The sequence below is a fragment of the Protopterus annectens genome, chromosome 10.part0, assembly GCF_019279795.1.
Source record: "Protopterus annectens isolate FY-2018-M chromosome 10.part0, PAN1.0, whole genome shotgun sequence".
Lineage (NCBI taxonomy): Eukaryota > Metazoa > Chordata > Ceratodontiformes > Protopteridae > Protopterus > Protopterus annectens.
Window position 1 is genome coordinate 1,658,001,600 of NC_056744.1, and position 23,976 is coordinate 1,658,025,575.

Consider the following 23,976-nt stretch of genomic DNA (forward strand, 5'->3'; position numbering starts at 1 on the left):
TATGTAAGGTTTCTCTAAAATAATAATCCTCAGGAGGATAGGCTGAAGGAATGGATTCTTCAGCATCAGAATCCTCATAGGAAAGCATGGAGTAATCTTGTTCAAAAGAGGAATCAGAAGAAATGGAAACCTGATCAGAAGAATCATACTCTGTCTCTTGCCTAGGCCTCTTATCAGGAGGGGGATGGGTGCGCCTGATCAAAGTAATTAGGTCTTCGGCCATTTTGAGCATTTGTTTCTTAGGCATGGTGGTCTGAGTAGGAGAATGCTGTACTTGTTTCTTTGTCTTTAATGATGCTTTAGTCTTTGTCTTTGAAGCTGAGGATGGCTTAATGTATGGCTGTGTAGGTCTGAAAACACCCTCAGAAGCCGATGTCTGCTCATCGGCTCCGGACCCATCTGAGATTTCCAAGGACCAAATACCTTAAGTATCCAGAGGCTCAGTTGGCTCCATGTGGGAGTCGGAAGCAGCCTGTGGCTCTGAGGTAGCGGGCGCCAGGGGCTGCGAAAGCACCTCACTGAGAACCGACGAACCGGCGACTGGCCTAAAAGAGGCTTTGTCGTCAGTTTTGGACCTCGGATGCCTATCCTTTTCCTTCTCCTTGTGTTTTTTGTAAACTGCGGTCGTCGGCTGATCCAATGGCATTATATAGTTATATCTTCGGCCAAAGTAATGGAAAGCAAAATCAAACCGACGCTTGATAGTGCGTTGGTTAAATCTAGCACAAAACCGACAGCTAGCAACGTTGTGATCAGGGCCTAGGCAAGGAATACAGTAAGAGTGAAAACCACAAGAAATACAACTGTTAACTTTTTCTGACATCGGTCTGGAGCAACAAAAAAGTTTCCCCAATGGGGTACTTAGCTTTAATGAAGACTTCAGATCTGAAATTCTGATTTGAAAATCTCAGGAGTCGGCCGACCGGCACTTGTGAACTGCTTATTCTTCGGGCACCGCGCAGCAAGAAAGACTGAAGAAAATGGCGTTGGCTGCTTCTTTTATACCCCTGGCGCACCGACGTCAGGGAAGAGGCGATAGCAACTGACGGTGGACCTAGACTTTGGAATTGGGCCGACTACGGGTAGCCTGTCAGCAGGATAACCCAAGAGTAAAAACTGCAACAGTGAAACACGATGAACATCTAGTCATAACCGATAGGAAAACAGTCTTCTCCACAAAGCTATCCACCCAAAAAATAATCAAAAAGAATTCTGGAAGCCTATATCCTCCATGCTTGATCCAGGTAACATTCAAAATCCTTCACCTGCTCCTAACAAAGACTCTCCCCAGATTGCTCAAATGTTTAACACCCATTTCATTGACACCATAAAGAAACTAGCTATTGACTCATCTACTAAAAACAGTCCCAACTCTCAGAAAGCCACACAAATGGCCCGAGCTTCTATCTCTATATAAAATACGGTTACCTCTGACAGTACACCAACTGCTCCCCTCTTTACATTTCAACCAGTATCTACATCCTTAATACTTAAACTGCTAAACAAACAAACTCTGCTCACACACTGCTGATAACTTACCTCCTGAATACTTGCAATTTGCAGCCAAAGCAATAGCTTATCCTGTAAGTATTCTAATTAACCATTCAATCTCTGAATGTTATGTCCCCAACTGTGGAAAAAGTCTATCATTACTCCTCTACATAAAGTTGGAAATGCACATGATCTCTCAAATTATCGGCCAATTTCCAAACTCTCCCCACTTTCAAAAATGTTAGAAAAGTGCATATACACCCAACTACTAAATCACCTTAGATATAATAATCGCCTAGCTCCCCACTCAACATGGATTTCATGCTGGACATAGTACAACTACAGCTTTACTCTCCCTCACTGATACTGTTAATAAGGCTCTTGATGCCGGCCTAATAACATCAGTACTACTATTGGACCTATCAAAGGTCTTTGACACAGTAACACACCCTAAGCTAGTACAACAATTACAAAAACTAGGATGCTCCCCAAACGTGTTAACTTGGTTCTCCACCTATCTAAATAATAGACAACAATCTGTTAAATGGCAAAAACAACAATCAGAATATCTGATCAATAATACAGGAGTCCCACAAGGATCCATATTAGGATCACTACTTTTTAACATATTCATTAATGATCTTAATAAAACCTCCCAACAATGTACACTCATCAAATATGCTGACAATTAAACTATCATTTCTTCTTCCAATAATCTCTCCAAACTCCAAAAGATCATACAAGATGCATTCAATTCCATAGAAACATGGCTAAATGGTGCTCAGTGAATGCTAAATCCCATGAAAACAAAGCTGTTGCTATTCACATCAAAACCTCTAGACATAGACTTCAAGATTATTTCACTGAACAACACAGAAATTGAACAGGTTACAACCTCTAAACTTCTAGGAATTATTATTGATAACACACTCTCTTTCGAACAACATATACTCAGCACAATAAAAAAAAAAACACTTCAAGCTTGGTAAACTATACAGACATAAACTTTACTTAGATAAACAAAAATACAATTAGCAAGCATTTTATTTATCCCCTCCCCTCCTCTACAGCAGCCCCATTTTTACAAACCACAATACATCCCTCTGCAACAAACTGCAATCCTGCTATTATATGACAGCTAAATTTGCTTCCAGCATGTCCAATCGGTCACACCATTGTAATGCCATTACTAACTTCTCCTGGCTTGAATTCCAACACTCTATTACGCTTGATTAACTCTCGCCCATAAGCTATTTTTTTTAACCAAGTAACTGCCCTACACTTCAATCTATCTTACACACATACAGCCCAACTAGAACTCTCAGGTCTACAATTATGCTAGCAACTTCTAAACATTATTAAACCCAACAAAAGAGCTGGGCAATCCCTATATTCCCTTAACATTGCCAAACTATGGAATGCCCTTCCTTCTTACATTACTCAACTAGACTCCCCAAAAGCCTTTAAAGCTGCACTAAAAACCCACTATCTAATTAATCCCACCTGTACATGTGGAGTACAATGTAAGCCTCCTTAATCCTCCACATCTATTACTCTTTTTTCCCTCTTTTACACCTCTGTTCCTCCTCTCTACTACTAGTGTTTTTTCCCTATGTATAATAATTTTTAAATTTATATTGATGGTTGCATTTTTCTGCATGTAATATATATACTTTTTATAGTGTATGATAACTTCTATGTACATCTAAATTTATACCCTTGGGCTATGTAATTGTAAATATATCTCCCTACTAATTTTTCTATCTTTGTTTAAAATTTTTGATTTTTTTTGTGCAGCTCTTCCACTGAAAATGGGTTTCTGACCCAGTGGACTTTCCCGGTCAACAAATGTCAATCAATCAATCAATAAATAAATACATTTCCTATACTGGGTAATTTCAGATGCATTTTTTGCAGTTTTGGCTCTCTTGCTTCTTCATCCTCCTTGGACTAGCTTTCTTTATAGTACGCTACTTCCTTTAACCGTATAAATCTTTTCTATACTTATTCAGTTTTGTTTTTGGTGCTTACATAACTTTAAAACCAAAAAAGTGGTGCAATAGTGCTTGAATAAAACATTTTGAAACCAAAAAGAGCACTAAAGTTGTGAGTCTTCAGAAATAAATTTATTGCAAGTAGTTAAGAGCTTTCGTCAATACCAATTGATTTCATCAGAATCAGCTTACATAACTTTATCATACCAACTCCAGGCATAGGTGTCTAGGCTGATTCTTTCTGCCTATGTTTACTTTATATCATATTTTGTGCACGCTGCAATTTGCTTTAAATGCCCTACTAATCTGCGAACCCCAGGGCCATTTATAACCACAGGGTCCTTCATGTCTTCAGGTACGCCAAGTTATCTAAATTTCTACCTCTTTCTGTAACACTAAACAGCTACTTCATTATCTTTCCATTTACTACAATGATAATAAGTGGTCAGGGTATCTTATGCTGTTATAAACTCTTGACCACTGTTTTTTTAGTGATCAAAAAACATTACATTCTATGCTCCATTTATCATTGGGTATCCTTACCTCTCGAAGGGTACGATTGGTCAGGGTGCTTTGGTATTATCCCTTACAAAATGCAGGTAGGATTTAAGAGACTACCATGTGACTATGTTGTGAGAAACAAGTTACAAATGATTTTTCAGAATAATGCAGTTGATAAATTTATATAGCGACCTCAGTGATCAGACTAAATATATGTTTCCTTATTCTTCAACTGTGGAAATGGACTGTCAGCACGATTCTCAGTTCAGGAAATTATGGCATCATGGAATGTAATGTCAGATCACTTTCAAGACAAGTATAGAAAAACAGATGCTTTGTTTACATGGATTTTGTTTTGGGGCACAAATACAGGAATTAGTGATGTCACCGACGGGGAAGCTGCAGTTTCTGTAGAGCTTTATTACATTTTATTGTCCAATTTAGCATCAACACACAGAATGCATTTTCATTGAGGACCATCATGAAAAGAAATGGAACAAAATAAGATTCAATATTCTATACAAAAACAAGAGAAAAACTTGTTGCCAAATCTTTATGCATGTTAAATGTTATAACAGATGCTTGTGAGGAGCTGACCCTCTTATTAAAAGGCCTGGTACAGTGTTAACAAGCCAGGGGCCACATTGTCTGCTAATTTTATATAGTTTATTACCGATATTATCCAGACCGGATGCCTTCCCTATTGGAAGTTCTTCAATTGCTCTACAATTTTTTCCTTGGCTTATTAACACCGACAATGTTTCATGGGCTTCAGCTGATAGGTAAGGAATCTTTCTTTGTTGTTAAAAAAAAAAAAAAAAAAAAAAAAAAAAAAAGGCTGACTATCTCTCGGTGTACATTGGAGGAGCTGCCATTACTGTGCTATTTTTCATAAAACTGTTGAAAATCTTTATTAATGCCCTTAAGTGATATATGTTGCTGTTTTGTTTAGGGATCTGTCTCCTGCTACTACAGCGTCTGATCTGATTTTATAGGATAGCAGCTTCCCAAGCGTATTATCTTCTATCCATTTGCAGAACGATACATGCTCTAAGTATAGTTGTGCAGGTTTTCTGTTAAATTTAAAGCGGTTTGTTTAATCTTATAAACCCGAACTGTATTTTTTGTCTTTAAATTTACACATCTTGCATTTTTACCAGATTGTATGTGCCTCCACTTCTAGGCCCTTAATTTATTCATCCCATTTTCCAAGTATCTGTCTCTTTGCCCATTTGCATACACCTTGAAATTCTAAGTTGGCGGAGTCCCAGAACACCGAAGGGTCATACTGAATAGATGGATTGCAATGTAAGTATGACCCTATCTTATCCTTAATGTGCCACAGTGCAAACCCCTTTTTTTGAAAATTAAGGGGTCTAAACCTCCAGAGTATCTCTAAACTCACAGCTTTACATACATCCATGCTTAAAAAAACTGCTTCAGGGTCAGTGAGTGGGGTTGGAGGGATTTTAGCCTTATAGTTTGCCCTTGGCCATTTCTTCAGAAATTTAAAAAAAAATAATTTAAGTATACTAGATGTGCCCCCTTGATGAGAGGAATAGGAATATTCCAGTTCTTGGGGGTGCAAGAATCTTCAAATATCAATTAGGTCCGTGCTATCACCTACATTCATAAAGATAAGTTGGGATTTATTGTGCTCTGTGGACTTGGGGTTGTTCCTGTCTAACACTGCATTCAAAGTGGTATTGAAGTCCACTACTATTAAAACTTTAAATCCCATAGATTAAGTTCACCAAAAACTTTAGTAAAGAAGTCAGGATTATCTCTGTTCAGGCTATAAACTGACCCTATAGTAAGTTCTCCCTGTGCATATTATATCTTCCTGTCACCAACCTGCCTTCTTTATCGCCTTTCTTCTCTAGTAGGGACCACCTTAATGAGCGTTTTTTCCCAGCAAGACCCCATGTTTAGCTCCAGAGTTAAGGCTTAAAATTAAGGCTTAAAAGCAGGTATCCCCTCCAAAAGGGCTTTAAGACACACATGCTGAGCAACTTTACATTCCTGACAGAAAATAATATCAACCTTGTTAGGCTTTAGCCAGATTAAAAGCCCTACTTTTATAAGGTGAGGTTAAACCTTGAACGTTACTAGAACAATATGTAAACATTACAACGGAAAATTATTTACAATAAGCCATTTTTCTACTGTAAAATAATATATTATGTGATGTGATTTTGCTTTCAGTTTCTTTGCCCTTCTCCCAGAATGCAGTTTGTGTCCTTTTATTATGATATAACAGACATCAGAAGAATGAGAGTTTTTTTTTTTCCATTCACTTACTATAATGCCTGGAGTTACTGGCTTCCTATAGCCTAAGACAACAGTGTCAGATTACTCTGACTCACACTTACTGGAGGCTGGTACTAAGCCTTTACTGGTTCATTTACATTTTCTTCAATAAGAAAGAGGCAAACAACAGTGTTTTATAAAGTGTTAAAAGTTGTAGTCTTTAAAAACAAAATTCTGGATCCTCCTTACCCCACAATCTTACTAGGTGTGAAAGCTGTTAGTTCTGATATACAACGGACGGTGCAGTGGTGCAGCAGTAACGTTGTCACTCACAGCAAGAGGTTCTCCTGTTCGATTCTAGGCTCTTGTGCCTTCTGTGTGGAGTCTGCATGTCCTCCCTGCATTTGTGTGGGTTTCCTCCCACATTCAAAGACATGCATCTGCAGCATTTCTCCCCAGATCTCCGCTGAAAACTGGCTTTGTTCCAAGTTGGACTTTCACGGTGAACAAATATTAAGTAAAATAAAATAAAAAAAATAACTGTCACTTCATAGAGCTAATAAGGCAAACGGCAGCTGCCTCAAACACGGCGCTGTTATGTAGAATTACATGGGTGAAAGCAACACATCACTGGCCAACAATCAAGATATTTATCCGTTTGTGTATGTTGTGCTGCAGTACATCTCATACTATTGTTTTCATACACTTCTTTAATAACTAATTGTTTAGAAAAAAAATTTCTATACAGCTCTTATGCATTTTGTACTAGTATTTTACCATCTACAGCAACACAAGTGTCAGGATGTAAAACTGAAAACTATAGAATCTGTGCTGTTTAGCCTATGTGATGCAAGCTGAGACAAAGTACATTGTAAACCAAAGGGAAATCGGAGTAAAAAGAAAAATTGATAGGACTTGCAAGAGCTGTGGTAGGGAAAGAAGTGGAAACAAAAACAACTGAACAGTGTTGTGGAACAAGCCACATCAAAGTGGTACTTCAGGGGGGAAAAACTCTAAGCTAAAGTAAACTAGACAAAAGAATGGAGTCTTCCTTTAAAGTCTACATTACGTTCCTTGTATTTTGAGCTATGAATGAAGTGATAGTTTTCTCAATGAAAGTGATCTGTGTGGGTGTTTCACATTGTCTAAAGTTATTGCTTTAAAGTCCTATACCAGTTATGTGGTCACCAATCATACCAGTTATGTGGTCACCAATCATACCAGTTATGTGGTCACCAATCTATCCATGAAACTTCAACATTACAATATCTGTCTGGTAGTACAGCCCAGATGGTTAAGGGTATGAACATCTCACGTGCTTCTTTCTGTAGTCTTGCGTTTGGGTCCCTCATCATTCATCTCCTTACAAGTCAAATTGGAGAAAGTCATTTAATCAGACAATGCTGCTGGGCCATCAGTGAAAAAGAAGCACTTGTGGCTAATGGGGTTACCTAACTACAACTGAAATAAAACATCAGTCCAGAAACACAGCTGTCAGACAAATAGATAAAAGTAGAAGAAAAATTGGGTACTTTGCTTTGCTAAACTGGGCTAGGTTTCTTCGTAAAACGTGCAGTAAATATGAGGTGAAGTAGTGTAAAAGATATGGTTCTATGGCGTACATGTAATATATCATCACCAACAATCTGGTTTGTTTGGCAGTTCATCTACTACTTTGAGGTATTCTGGTAAGAAATCATGGATCTCTAGGAACTATGACTACAGAGGACACAGGTTTGCACTGTGTTGTTCCAGGTATTCTATCAGGATTTAAAGTAGGACCTCTCACAAGGTCAAAAGGTGACCCACTCTGAACCAGACAATTGATTAGGTCTCCAGGTGTTCCCAGTCTGTTACATTTTAACTTGAGCATGGCAACACAGATGTACCCCACATGGCCTAAATAAAAATCTCTAAACCCAATTAATTCTTCCAAATTTGTAGAGTTTTGATTTTAATACTGAAGAGAAGCATGTCTAGTACAGTAAGAGAAATATTTTTGTCTGTTTTTTTTTTTTAATCTCATCAGCTGGCCATTGCACTGGTTCAAATTGTCCTTAATGGCAATTCCAAATCTGGTGGCCACTGGTGTTTCAGCATCAAGATAATCTCCCTCTGCGGAAAAAGTACAGCTGTGGAAGTAAACTTGCCATAACAGTAGATATTCGAATGATCACTGCTGCAGTAGTCTAAGATATATGGGTTATCCTGCAAGGATACAGCAGCCAGCCAACTTCCAAAGCTTCAGGGCAACATTTACATGCCCACACTATTAGTCAGCTTGAGCTGAGCTGAATAAAAAGACAGGTCTGGGCACCAAGTGTTTCAGAGCTTTCATGCCAAGAGAGAGGCTGAGCCCTGAAAAGATAATACTAGAAAAAAAAAAACATAAAAGTTCACAACCTGGCAAATCCAACACACTAAGAAACAAGAAGGATGGAGGGAAGGAGTGTGTATGGCAGCAGTGATCATTCAAACATCTACTGTTATTTTAAAGTTTATTCATACAACGGTACTATTTTCTTCATTACGATCACAGAAGCCTAGCTAATATGCAAAGATTACCAGTCCTTATAGATTTTGGGACGTGGAAGGACAAGAGTCCAGGAGCCCCTGGAGAGTGGTCCTAGCAAAGCCTGATCTAGAAAATGAATCAAGTTTATCTTGTTTTGTAGAATTATGTACAGAGGATCAAGTTGTTTCTTCTACAATTCTTCTAGAAGCCAACCCTTTCCAAAAAGTCACAGATGAAGCTGAGGTCCTGGTAGAGTGGGCCTTGACCCTGCATGGAATAGTTTTACTGTGGTGAGTATTACAAAAATAAAAGCCTTACATAACCATTTGTAAATATTCTGCTTTGACACAAGGTGTGCCTTCTTACAGTCACAAGAAATGAACAACTGATCCAAAGATCTGAAAAATTTAGCTCTGTCAAGATAGTACCCACATTGCCTGTGGACATCCAAGGGATGGGGTATCCTTTCTCCCTCATTTTTAGGTTCAGGAAAGAAAACTTGGGGATGGGTAGTTTGGTGTAAAGTAAACTTGGATACCACTTTACGCATAAAAGGAGTACTTCTCGAAGAAACTATGTCCCTGTGGAAGATGGGATAATAAGATACGTGTGTTTAAAATGTCTGACAATTAAAGGGATAAAATGAAAAGTGCATGGGGAGACATGGAGTATTAATAATAGATACATTTCAGATGAGTAATAAAGGTATTAGGCAAGAAATTTGCAAAAGAGGAAGTATGCACTGAAGAAAGGAGAAACGTATGGTTAAAAATAATAATAATAATAATAGATATCTGGTCGTGTTATAAATTGAAAGAGTTATGCTACCAAAAACAGACTCAAAAATAAAAAAGTATGCTGAAGGTGTTTACTATGTAACACAGAGGAATTTGGGGTCGAAGACTAACCTCGTAAACAAGTAGGGTGCTTTACAAGGTGGGGATGAAGAATTAAAATGGTCCGACTTTTTACGTACCTTCATGGAGCAATGTATGAGAAAGCAAGAATCTACTTTAGTTCGATTGTTAAGGGTGTGTATGGTGTACACAGAGCTTAAAGAAAAGTACAAAGCAGCAGCAAGAAACAACATGATTAAAGCAAATGGTAAGAAAGCAGATAAATAAGACAGCGCATGAATATTAGCAGGAAGACAGAAAAGATCAGTAGTAAATGTAGTGAGGAATTTTTAGTTTGAAGACAGGTTGAACAAATTAAATTAGGAGATACAAAAAGTAACAGAGGAAAGAAGGCAGAAGATGATTACAGAAAATACATTTTTTGTATTCTTTTCAAGGCTGGCCAACAAGCAGATACAACTAATGAGTTAGAAGAAATACAAGACTTTTGAGACATAGCTCAGGGGATATGTCCAGAACTGGAAGAAAACAATAAAAGGCTTAGTGAATATAAGAGGATATAAAAGGCTTAGTGAATATAAGAGGATATAAAAGGCTTAGTGAATATAAGAGGATATAAAAGGCTTAGTGAATATAAGAGGATATAAAAGCATAAGGACATTATAATGGATTAGGTGAATTAAAGATAAGGTGTGTGTGTGTGTGTGTGTGTGTGTGTGTGTGTGTGTGTGTCTGCGTGTGTGTCTGTGTGTGTGTGTGTGTGTGTCATGAGTAGTGGTTATGGAAGAAAGACAAGAGTCTCTTTTACATGTAAACACCAGACTAGAAATTAAGCAATGGAGGATGACAAAAGGAAATATACCTAAGAAGTGAACATACGAAATAAGTATAAGAAAAGAGTAAAACAAATATGTGGAAGTTTATAAAATATGCAATAAGGACAGGAGAAGTTTATTAAAAGTTACATTGGATGGAGAAGTATTTTAAGTATTTTTCATGAAACCCTAAGTGTCATGGAACCTTTTACAGTCCAACGATTTACTACCAGTTCATGTAGACTGTGCTTCAGTTCTTTTGAAAGACAGCACCTCCAGACTGCAGCACTCCCTTTATGTGCACTACAGTGTCAGTAGTAGAACACGAACCTAAGCATTTGGTGTGGTGAGACAACCTACATCCTTCAAATCCTGTTGGAATCAAAAGGTGTGCGCACCACCTACTAAGACACAACAGGTTCATGAAATAAATATCTGCATGCTTACTTAGCAGCTGGAAGAGCAGTATCACAAGTGCATATGAAGTCTGTTTCTCCTGCATCTGTGCAATGTAATTTCTAATAACCAAAGAAAGTTGGCAAGGCAGAAGAGCAAATGAAACTAATAACTACAAAGAAATGCCTCTGCTATGGTACCCAAACATGTCACAGAACACTCAGAGGGAAAAAGCAAACCAAAATTGTATTAGTCATTAAGCACTTTCATCTTCAAATAAGACTTCTTCAGAATAAAACCTCTAAGACTTCTGAGACCAGTATTTACGAATTCAAAGTAAATCACTAAACCAGAACTTTTATGTCAATTCCTGTTACTTTTCCTCTGAAAAACAAAGTGACAGACCACTATTTTTGATTGTACTGGGTACAATTTACCACACATAAGTTAAAAAAATACAGTTTAAGAAACCTACCTTATCTAAAATAGTAACAAATTTTATATTGCAGCTTTGGAATACTGGTAACTGGTCTGGCAGTTGCATCTTAATGTTAATGTTCCACCAGGTCTGAATGAACAGATCTCCCCATCTCTGGTTCTGAAAATTAGAGCAGCGAAGCTGTAGAAGTGACTTCAAGGGATGATGATGTTGTGATTTGCTGTGTTTCTAGTTTCTGTAGTAGGGTTCTTATTTGATAGGTTTTTAGGAGAATGGGCTTTTCTATAAAATATGCAAGGTTATATAGTTTTATACATTTCAATATAAAATTCTTGACTATTTTAGATAAGGCAGGAGTCTTAAACTGTATTTTTTAAATTGTGTGCGGTAAATTATACCCAATACATTAGAAAATAGCGGTCTGTCACTGTAATGTTTTTAGAGGAAAAGCAACAGGAAGTGATGTAAAAATTCTGCTTTAATGATTTACTTTGAATTCTGTATAAATATACTGGTCTTAGAAGTGTATCCGTTACTCTGAAGAAGTCTTATTTGAAGATGAAAGCACTTAATGACTGCAATAAAATGTTGGTTTACTTTTTCCTCTGCATGTTCTGACATCTTTGGGTTCCATAGCAGAGGAATTTCTTTGTGGTTGCTAATGTAATTTCTACTTAGCAACATTGGTTAGTGCAACTGTCTTTCCACTAAAAATGGAATGAAGCATTTTCTCACAAGTTTTATTGTATTTGTACTGTGTACTGTAAGGGAAGTTGTGAGGGCCAGATGCTGAACCTGTTTTTTTGAGAGTGCATGTGTGATATGTGTCCATTTGCATTTGCCATTCAGTGTTTGTGTGTGTGTGTGTGTGTGTGTGTGTGTGTGTGTGTGTGTCTACTTACACATTTAAACATAAGCAAATTCACTGTGGATTAACATTGCTTCAAAAAGAGGATTGCATATTTTCTTTGAAGTACAGCAACCTTCATGGGTGGTGAAGGTTGCGCTATTTGATGTCCTGGCTACTAGATGGATAACTGACTCACCCACTTCTAGCAGTAAATCCATTATAAAAGCTACTGTTTACTGCAATTAACATAATACTGTCTCTTCTGGACTTAAGTTGCACTGCAGTTCATAAAGTAAATATTATGTTGATTTGCTTTTAATTCACTGTTTTTAAAACAAGTGGAACAAAATAAGAATAAAAAACAAAACAAAATAAAAAAGGTGCATGTAGAAACTGTAATTTAATAAATTGTATATGTAGCCAGCTGACATTAAATGTCATTGCCGACTGCATACTGCATTCTGTACATCTACTTTCATTGGCGGGATAATTGAAACAGTGGCTTTTGTCCAGTGTATTAGTGATGTGTGTGTTATCTGTGCTTAATGTCAGGTAAACTGGCATTACCCAATCTAAAGGGAAGTTAAAACAATGCAAATGTATACCACATATGATCATTAACTGCAAAAAGTTCCATGTAAGCCCTTGACTACATCGATCTCCACTGAAGTTTTGCTAAGTTTTACTCAAAAATGTGAACAATAAACTGTCTTAACCACAATGCACAGACTTCTTCCATACATCTATCAATTTACAGTTAACTGCAACTGCCAGTGTGATAAACCCATTTACTTAGGATGTTATTTAGTCACAGCATCAGATTTTAATGCTCCAGTTCTATACTTTTAAACAGAGCTTTGTAAGACATTAAAATCATTAAGGAACACAGTTTAAAATCCATAATTAGTGAGGTATTTACTTACTGTACAGGTAATCTTTAAGATTTTTCTGTTCCGTGGTACTTTTCCCTTCTATATCACCATCTGGAACTCCATCAACTGCTTTTAATAGTAGTAACAATGTCTCTGGGGGAATGTTGTATCCTGCACATTAAAATAATTTTTTTTTAAACTTTGTTTTAACTAAAGACTTTTCTCAGTGGAGGAACAAACACAAAAAGCTTCACAAGCTCATGCAGCATATTAACAACAGGATAATATAAATATGTTTTAGAAGTACAAAATCTGAATATTAGTACAATCACAGGGAACTGTTATACACAACAGATAGAACAGGAAATAACAAATATGTGGTAGGAAATACATATAGCAAAGTAAAAGGGGTTTATGAGAAACCAGAGTAGAAAATAATGTACAGGAATAAGACATTTATTAAAGCAGTTATCAACAAGGAGGCAGATGGACGTAATAGGACTTAGCGAAAGAGAAGGACACTGAAAAGAAAACATGAGAGTAGACTGAAGTAAGCAAGGACAAAACCAATGGAAATTTAGAGGAAGGTAGTTTATGGTATTAAAAGGGTAACAAACAATAGAACACAGCATTTATTGTAATGCAAGCAGAGTTAGATCGTACTGTGAAAAAAGGCAACAAAAGATGACCCTTGGGTAATGGGAACCTTCCTTGCTCTAACAGTTCTGCGATCTTAATCAAAACACTATTTACCTGTTATTTGAATAAATCAGAATTCAAATAAGAGTGGTTAGTGAATCCCGCTCCAACTAAACTTGTACGACACAAAATGGGAATCCCCCCCCCAGAGGATACCCCTGCAGGTACAGTAAATGTTACTACTAAAAAACAAAATGTGCACCCTTGAGGATACCAGCAGAGGTAAGTATAGGATTCATGTTTGTTTGGATGGAAATAAGTAAGGAGAAAAGCTATTCAGGAAGGTGAAGGATAAAAGGGAAGGAGCAAGATCGGTAATGACCAGCACAAGTAAAGTAATGATTAACTGGTTAATACAATAACATTACAAAGGAGATATAAATAGTACGAGACAAAGCTTCACTTGGGTAAGAAGCAGGATGATGTACAGAGTAAGAAAAGAGGGGTATGAATTTAAAATGTGAATATCAGGCCTAACAAAAGTGTGTTACTAGTATATCAGAATAAGTAAAACCAACTAGGCAGCACCACAAACATTTATAGAGCGAAAGTGGTTCTGGACTAACAACTACTTACTTTTGGGGAAGTGAGCTGCAGAGTTTTGATCCATAGAAAGAATAAAGAATATTACTGAAATGGTTTTATGATTCTCAAGACTTGTGCTGAAAAGGATACAAGTGACGCAGGTACAGGATGAGGGGTTAACTGTAAAATGCAGAGGGGCAGACATTTTTGTAAAACAGGTAACCAAACAGCTGTGTAAGTTGGATTTTTTAATGAGTGTTGGTTATTAAAAGTTTGTACAGTACACAAAAATAATGGTTTTCAAACTAAGTTTATAACATGCTGAAATGTCATAGAGGGCAGTTTGAAGATTAATTGCTCTGGAAACTTACAAGTGGATGTTCGACGTCTAAATGTAAAACATGTACACTGAATATGTTACTCATCTGAAGTACTGGTGTGACATCTATAAAGACAGCAAACAGAGTTCTCTAACAGTGTTTGTGTTTGAGGTCTGTAATTTGGGCTCAAGCATACATTACGGAAATTAGAATATACTGCTTTAGAAAATGAAATAAATGTTACAATTATTTAACAAGGATAGAATTTATTGCATGTTTTTTTCTGTTAATGCTCTTATATCTACTTTAAATATTACAAAAAAGTATTCGTTAAGGTTTTTGTTTTCATAATGTGAGTTGCAGTGGTTTTAAAATATTAAAATATCTGAAGGACAGACTTTGACATTCCTAAATTTTCTAAGGAATAATTCACACCCTTAATGAATTAACACTTTTGCATTTTCTAATTAGGTTGATGGATCTCTGTTCTTGAAATGAATGCCTTTTCATCATAACTAAAGTGTACTTCAAGCTGGAATTATGTCAAAAAAGGCCAGACTACTCAATCTCTGAAACAAAGTGACATTTTTTGGAAAGGCATACATACATACATATATACATCTTGAATTCGAACCAAATGTAGAAAAATTCTTAAGCCAAGCACTTTCCTACAAATACTGGTCCCCATTGAGAAATGTATTAGCAAAGTTCAGCTAAGATTTTAAGCTGAATTTCAGTGCAAAGTCTAAGTGTTAAGCAATGATTCAAAAGAAGGAATAACTAAATCGGGATTTTGCTGAACTATACTATGCCACTGACCATCCCTCACTGAACAAACCACTGGACATAACTACTAGGTGAAGCAATGATGTCAAGGTGAGGACAGGGGCCATTACGGAACTTTGCATACAAGTATAGACGTGTGTGCAACTTACTGTAAGAGTTCTTTGTGGGAAATCACCAGTTACATTCCTTACTTCAGGGATTTACCAAAAAGCCAGACATCTGACTTTGAGCTCCTCTTTATCCAACATAAAAGCAATATTTGTTGTAACGGAGAAGCTCATAACATAAATTTAGTTCTTTTTGCCAGATGAACAGCTTGGGTTATCTGCTTCTATCGGATCACTTCCTGCACAGTAAAAAGTGACTACCCAGTGTGGGGTCTTGCACTGATAAAAATGCAACCATTTCACTACCTGTAGAAATGTCACAGCTACATGCTTTAAGACCATAGAGGTGTACAGGAAAAAAAAGGTCTGGTGGAAATGGAAAATCAGTGAGAAAAGTTTATATTTGATGCACCCTGTGACTTTTAAGCAAATCTGTATGATACTCCACCATATAGTCATACAGGTAAGGGTGTGCCACCATACACTCATTTCAGGTAACGGTGTGAGTGGCTTCAGACCAACAGAGGTACAAAAAATTCTGTACCTCAGTAGTTGGTCACGTTTATGAATTCAGTTAAAGGTTATTACCTTCATCTTATCAACCTTTTTTTGGGAATCCTGGAAAGAGGTTCTAAACTGTGTTTTGTTTTCTCCCCTTATATCGACATAACCACTCCATTTGCCATCTGCCTCACGATACTCATAACTTAACATCTTTTTACTCATTAATTTAATGTCATAATCCAGCTTCACTTTTTTTATTTGAATAGGAAATACAGCAAAAACTACAACAAGGGGAAAAAAAACAATAATAAAATGCCATCACTGAGTTGGTTTAAGATACCATTCACACTAACCTGTCACTTGGAAGACCTTAACCCTTCCTTTAGAAGGTCCACCCACTGTACAGCTTACTTCAGCCATTTCAATGCAGCATGAATGGAAGCTCCACAAGGCTTATTTTGGTCACATTTTACAAATTGGAGATGCAGATATGTGTTTTATCACTCGCAAATTGCCAGGTTTTTCACCTTGTCTGTCCATTATAAAACAATGGCCAAAGATAATCTAAATTCAAGTTGGAGTTTCTAACTCGATTATGTATCACTCTCCAACCCTTTTAATTTAAAATATCTTGTCAAAAAAAATCAAAAATTAAAAAAAAAATGACTGTAAACTCCTTTTGACCAATAAAACTTTAGCTTATCCTTTAGACTAAATACTACTGGATTTGCTGACCAAGCAAAAGGAAAGTGTGTTCATCCTAGTAGGAAAGAGATTATACTTAAAAGTATTTTTACTATTACACAACAAATTCTCATTATTGTTCAAAAATGAGCACACCAACTGGACAGACCAACCAAAGTGTCTGTTGTAAATCGAACATATAACAATACAAAAAAAGAGTCCAGCCTTTGAAGTACCAATCAGTAGCTAGACTTTGTATTAGCATAAGCTAGGGGACAGAACAAAATAATAAAAAGAATCAGGTATGTTCTGCAAAACTAAACAGAAACTTACCAGATTTTCCTTATATGTTTGTGCTGTCCCTCATAAATCTCTATTTTTTTAATAGTTAAAGAAAAAAAAACAGCAACAGATTTTCTCTGCCATTTCTCCTGTGCAAGCATAGGAACGGAAGTCCCATATACATGTGCGGTAAGTATATCAGCCTTCAGAAGACAAAGCAGAAGAAGACTGAACTGCAGTTATACAAATACGTTATTTAAGAAAGTAATTTCGTTCTTAAATAATGTTATTGTTTGTGGGTGTTATCAGGATTTACCCAACGCTGGCTTTATTTAATCACTCGGGCTTTGCCTTTGCGATACAGTAGGCAAATCCCAACATACCCATACACATTTGTATATTATTGCTTAATTAACATCCCAGTTATTTTAAAAGAATCTCACTATCTTTTAACCTATATCTGATAAAACATTAAGGTTTCTCCTGACTTATGCCACACAGAAAGGCTTGGGCCATCTGTTTTGTTCAGCACATCAGATTTTACACTATTTGTATATATTTTAGTGGCCATTCACATTTATCAAAATTAATGGTTAAAGTCCATTGGTTTGCAACTTGTATTTACTTACCATAAGTTTAAGATTACTGTGCTACAGGTCAGAGACAATAAAGGGCACAGACTGATTTAGATCAAATGCAAATACATGGCCATTAACCCACAGGTTGACACAACTGAGACACATATCTTATGGTTCTAATATTCATTTGAGATTGTTTTAAACTCTTCGAAATGATGGCACATTTTTTAGCAGTAATTAAATCTTGTGTAGCTATGCATAACATATTTGGAGATGGCGTATAAGTAAAACACTGATTCCAAAAGATATACCATTGTTGGCGAGTAGGACAGAACACCAGGTGAAACTCCAAGATAGGTCAGATCAAGGTTCAATGAAAAAACAGTGCGGAACTCCAAGATAGGCCAGATCAAAGATTAATGAAAACCTCTCAACTACAGCTTCCCAAGCACCAATGATATGAATAAAAACCAGTGTGAAATTCCAAAACAGGTCAGATCAAGGTGTGAGGTATTGCCAGTTATGCCAGGAGAAGTAGGGCAGTGGATGTGTAACATATGCCATTACAGCTAGCTGGAATTTTGTAAATAATTATATGTCACTTGTACATCAAATTGACTGCACAGATGTTTGTGTTGAAAAATGTATTTGTAAAGCTGCTTGTGTTAAAAATGTACTAACAGTGTGCCCTGCTAGACAGAAAAAGAAATGCACATGCATTATTGTAACTGTTTAAATGTATATGTTTTAACAGAGGATATGGAAGAGAAGACATTAATCTCAATCCACCTGATTTTGGAAAATAGTAAGAAATTAAATTACTTAATTTAGGCCTTAAAGATTGTATCTGACAGTTCTCAATGCAGCCAGAGTTAGGTCTGTACTAGGAAGATCTGCATTGTCATTGGGATGAGCTAATCACTACTCTGGAATGGTGGAGGTGTGTGTGTCTGTGTGTGTGTCTATGTGTGTGTGTGTGTTTTACTGACAACTATGTGCTAATCCTGACAGTTTCTAGCTATGGGGGTTGCAAGGGAAGCAGATAGCAGATGACCAGATGTATGTGATATCATTCTATAATCCATCACTAAAACAATGTTTTAATACTAGGTGAGACTGCAGTCTCAGAGCGCACCCTTTTTGTAACTTGACAAATAAGGATCTCTCTCACCTAACTTCATCTTGCCTTGCACTAGTAAGTAACCAGGGAATAATAATTCTTTATATCAGTCAGGAAAACTATAGTGAGATTAGTTTAGTACGGTTTTTCTGTATCTGTGTGAATCTATTCGCAAGTGTTATTTTAATATTTCCTGTTACTGAAACTCTGGTATTTATTGTAAATACATATTTAGTAAGTTCATGTTCTCTTATTATTTATTATTAAATATATTTAAACTTTTCATAGTGGTTGTTCCTTTAGAGAACGTTTTAACCTTTGAGAGTACTTATATCTACTGGTGACACTATGGCCACTCCTAGAAATCTTACTGCAGTGATCAAACTATTTGTATTAATATTAATTTCACTCAGTATAACTGGATTCCCTTGCAAGAGCCGGCATCAGGGTATCTTGTGGCAGTGTAACTACCTTATAGTCTTGGTAGAAGGGGAAATAGCTAGTAAGTGTGGGTGTGTCTGTGTGTGTGTGTGTGTGTGTGTGTGTGTGTGTGTGTGTGTGTGTGTGTGTGTGTGTGTGTGAATCAAATATCAAACAACATGTCTGTTAGCGACCTGGAGCACAGACACAAAGCACTGGTTTCACAGAGAGGGTGCTGCAGGACTTGGCTTTGGCACTCAGCAGAGGTCTCGACTCTATAGCTGTGCCAGTGGGGGAGTCTTACTGGTGACCTGGAGGGAGACAGAGAGAAATCCAGACCCTGAACTGAGTGTGTTCACTGTATGCTCTTAATGGAAATTGCGCTTAATGCAGACAGCTGCATCTGGAAATACTAGGTGCATCCACTTTTGTTCCAAGTGAACGTACCACTTCTGTGTCAGTGGTGAGGATTCAGCCTCCTTGATTACTGGTCCAGAGTGGGAACATCACACAAGGTTTAAATGAAAATTGCTTTGAACTACAGCTTCCCAACAGCCAAGGATATAAAGTGCACCGCAAATAGTTTGTTAGCCTTAGTCTTATTTTTATATTACTTTAGCTAAGGTTTGGACTTCAGAAAGGACACAGGATTTACTTTTGCTCAATCTGGGACCTCCGCCTTTTCTATATCTCATATTAAGGCACTTCATATTATGCTTCTATATCAGACATATCTCTGCATTTATTAGAGACTTTAAACTCATGACAGCACAAGGCTTCATAGGTTCATAGGTGATTACTAGGCCAACATCCATAGAAGGCTTTTTTAAACCTAGACATGCTTTTCACAGTGAGAAACAGTTATGCCAATCCACAACCCCTTCTTTAGAAACTGAGACCACGATGCATGTGCAACAGTGAAATCATATCACTCTCTTCTGAAAATGACAGGATTAACAAGGGACAAAGATCTACTGTCCTTGGAACAACTGCAGTTGTAGATACAATGTGATATATATACAAAACACCAAAGTAATGATTTTAAGACCCACAACTTGAATTTAGGAAATAAATATTGTACAATACTGTAAGCAAGAACTAACAGGAAAAGGAAAACCTTCAAACCATAAAATAATCACAATTTTAACTACTGTAAACCATTATGTCTGAACCCTTCACTTTACTAGTAAACAAGCTTCAGAGTTGTCTTTGTCCTGTGACAACACTGATAGAAGTATTCTCGACGCAATAAAAGTTATAATAATTAGCCAAAGCAAAAACAGGAAGCTGGTGTACTTCACAATAAGTCATGGCAAAACTGTGGGATATTCTGCCACTAAGTTAATGATCCACTGAGACACGGCTGTGGCCTCCTACAGGTGTCTCATATTACAACTAAGTTTCTTAAATACGTCAGGCAACTTTTGGCTGAAAAACTAAATTTACTCCTTTGTGATCTTGTGTCTTTTGCAGATTTGTGCTTGAAAGCTTTAGAGTTTGATTCTTATTCAGTCAAAAATATTAATCTATGTCAGGCCTGTTGTAGAAACATAAAATATTACACTGAGTAGGGTTTCCCAAGCAATAAGCCTATCCATGCAAGTGTCATGCAAGTCTAGCTCACAGAAACGGGTATTCCAGTCTCTGAAGTGTATTCTAAAAGCAAAGAATGAAGGTTTTTATATTCTGGATGTCCAAAATCAACTTGAACATTACAAATAAAAGACCAAGAACATTTTATGACGATTTTATTAGTCTCATTTATGAGAAAGAAAATGAGACAAACCAGCAAATAAGCAAACGCTTGTATATGGTTAAGAAACTATATTACATTTTTATGACAATGTTGTGAATGTATCAGTTAGTCCTAAGTGTTTCAACTTTGTTTAGATGTGGAGATAAGGCATTGCCTTATGTTTCCTCATTTACAAAGCATTACAAATTGGAAAAATCAAGCAAGAATTATGGCAAGTTTTGCCTCGCATGTAGTGCATGTTTCTGCATTCGTGCCACCTTCCACTCAGTTTAGTAATATGCTTGAATATATATATATATATATATATATATATATATATATATATATATATATATATATATATATATGGATCCCTATCAGATGATCGAGTTTTCAGTAACTCGAAATTCATATGGTCGGGGCTATATGATCAAGTTTTTGAAAACTCGAAAGTTCTGAACAGAGATCACAGTACAGTGCAGATCGGGAAATTTACCCTTTTACTCACTGTAGTGTGATCTTGGAGTTGGTATGTATACAATATGAAGGGAGTGTAAAAAGTAGATCTTTGTGGGGGTTTTTTGTGTGCGTGTCTGTGTGATACATGATCCCGACCATATAAATTCTGAGTTTCTGAAAAATGGTCATCTGATAGGGATCTACAGTATGTCAAATGGCTAATACAGCTTTATTACAGATGCCCACCTTACTTCTGTGTGCTAATACTAACTCTATCCTACACATTAGGGTACTAAATGCCCTTTTGCTAACTTTACCACTTAATACAAACTGTCACAAACACACACACCAAACATAACTATCCCCTTTCCTTTTCCTTACTTAAAACCTAACCCACAAACAAACATTTGATTTCACAAACGCACGCGCATACACACACACACACACACACACACACACACACACACACACACAAAACCCCAATTCTGAGACTTTTAATTACAAATGAAAATTTTAGCATTAGTACCAAATCCCACTTACTTTACATACATTAAACACTAACAGTAGCTGCCCGCAATAATCCAACAAATATTAACCAAAAAAATGTATCAAAAAAAAAAAAACTATGTTTGACTAAATGCACTTTATATCTGTACCCATATTTTAACTATATATAGTTAGTATCCATAAGGAGAATGTATTTTGTTGTTGATTTTTAGGTTCAACACTGGAAGAGTAAAGTTCACTCAGTATTTCATCCTGCAGTCTGCCTTGCGTGCAAGATCGTGTTGCAACACATCTGAATACTTACCTGTACCCTGCTTTTGTGTGCTTATAGAGTTGGTACACATAAATAGTAGGGGGCAAGAAGACTGCAGTGGGGATTTACCCCCCCCCCCCGCAAAAGTAGTTCTACTTTTGGTTGTTTTCGATCATTTTAGTTTAGGTCCAAAATGATCACTCGTGTTTGGTGTTTGTAGCGTTGTGTGCATATGTTTATATGTCTCATCATATATCTATACAATGTTTTTTTCGGGGGGGGGGGTATCAAGGTAAAGTCCGTTACTCTGCCAAATTAAATTTAAAAAATAGGTTTAAAGGGATTTCTGCTGTATACCTTTATTGCTGTATTACTTTGTAAGTTTCTTTTAATGATAAGTTTATCTCAAGTTTTTCAAGTTAAGTATCTCTTCCTTTACTGTGCACAGTGTGTCCATTACTATTGTTTTCTTTCATTTTTATCTTTTATATACAAGCAAGACTTAAGACCATATTACAAAAGACTTGCTCTCTGTGTAAGCGATTACTCTGGTGTAGGTCTTATCCATACAGCAAGCCTACACCAGGGGCTAGGCGCCAGATTCCAAGAAATTTGTTCTCAGTGTAACAGACCAGAGTAAGTCACTTACAACAGCATGCTTTTGGAATCGGGCCTTAAAATTAGCTCTGAGACATCACCTCTCTCTGCACCCAATTCTCACCTTACAAGGGAATGATCAAGCTGGTGAGGTCTCACCACTGATAAGCACGAATGGCTCATTTCAATGTCTACGGCAGAAGCTTGATGGCCCTTGTGGGGTGGGGCCTAAAAACAGAGTAAGACAACCAGAAAAAATATGCAACTAAATAAGTGAATACATACATAAATATGTGTGAATGAATAATGGGTGCCTCATGATAGGTGTGATATGCCAAAAAAGCTTAAAAGGAGGGGGGAGGAGGAGTCATGCTTAGCAACAACAAGTCTTACACAGAAGTCCAATCTGAAGTATTTTGCCCGGTTATGAAGAGTGGCTATAGTTCAGATTTAACAGGACAATACGCATTACTATTTTAATTCAAAAAGCTGCCATGGTGGTGTTATCTTTCAGACCCGTGTTTGATCCTCAGAGTCTCCATTTCATACTGTGCAATTTTAAGGATTTTGTACTGAAAAAGTAGTTAAGGATGAAGCTGTTACAGCAAGTAGACTGATGAAGAATAATTATGTTAAGGCTGAAGTACATCACTTAGCAATATTTTTTAGGAGGATATCCCTGGGCCCTGACTGACAAAACATTACAGGAATTGGATGCAGGCAGAAAGGATATCTATAAACCATATGTAAAAGCTGATCCACAGGAGGCAAATGTTTCTCTATGAATCAAAGCTGGTATATCAAGGACTGGAGCAATGAAGGTAATGCAATCTATTGATACTGACAATTCAGAATATTATTTAAGGTAAATGGAACATTTTAAAAGGTTTTATGGAAATGCCTACTGTTATTAAGGAACTACATATGTTTATATACAAGAAAGGAATAAATATGAAGAATTTATTAGAAAAAACATTGCTCATGTACAACAGCAGGGAGATATCATATTGTGGAATATGTGGTCCTTGTAAGTATATTGAAAATTGCTGCACACAAATAACTGTTAGGAACAAACAATACTGGTCTTCTTGTATTTATCTTGTCATGCAATAGTAGAACATCATATAGGTTTGTCTAGTTACGTGATTTATGTGGCTAAATGTAGCCTATGTACTGCATTTTACATAGGAAGAATGGGATACAACATAGAGGGTTATGATTGGGTCTCTGATCGCAACCACTTTATGTCTTCAATATATGGATGCAAAGATATTCAACTCAAAAACACATAATAATGTGGTTATGACTGATTAGACCCGATAATAAGCCTTTGTAGTGCACAGAGTTTTATCTACACTAAGTAGATATCCAAGATATATAAAAGGAAAAAAAATGCATTTTACCAGCTTTGAATGCCAGA

At 36.7% G+C, this 23,976-nt stretch overlaps 1 protein-coding gene across 1 annotated transcript in view; it reads right to left on the minus strand.

Annotated features, from left to right (window-relative positions):
* Positions 1-23,976, minus strand: part of LOC122814382 (zinc finger protein 850-like) — a 221,475-nt gene that overhangs the window by 24,001 nt on the left and 173,498 nt on the right. Inside the window, exon 10 of the mRNA XM_044086966.1 lies at positions 13,032-13,151. Within this exon, the coding sequence (XP_043942901.1) occupies positions 13,032-13,151 (120 nt within the window). The remainder of the gene's footprint in view (positions 1-13,031; positions 13,152-23,976) is intronic.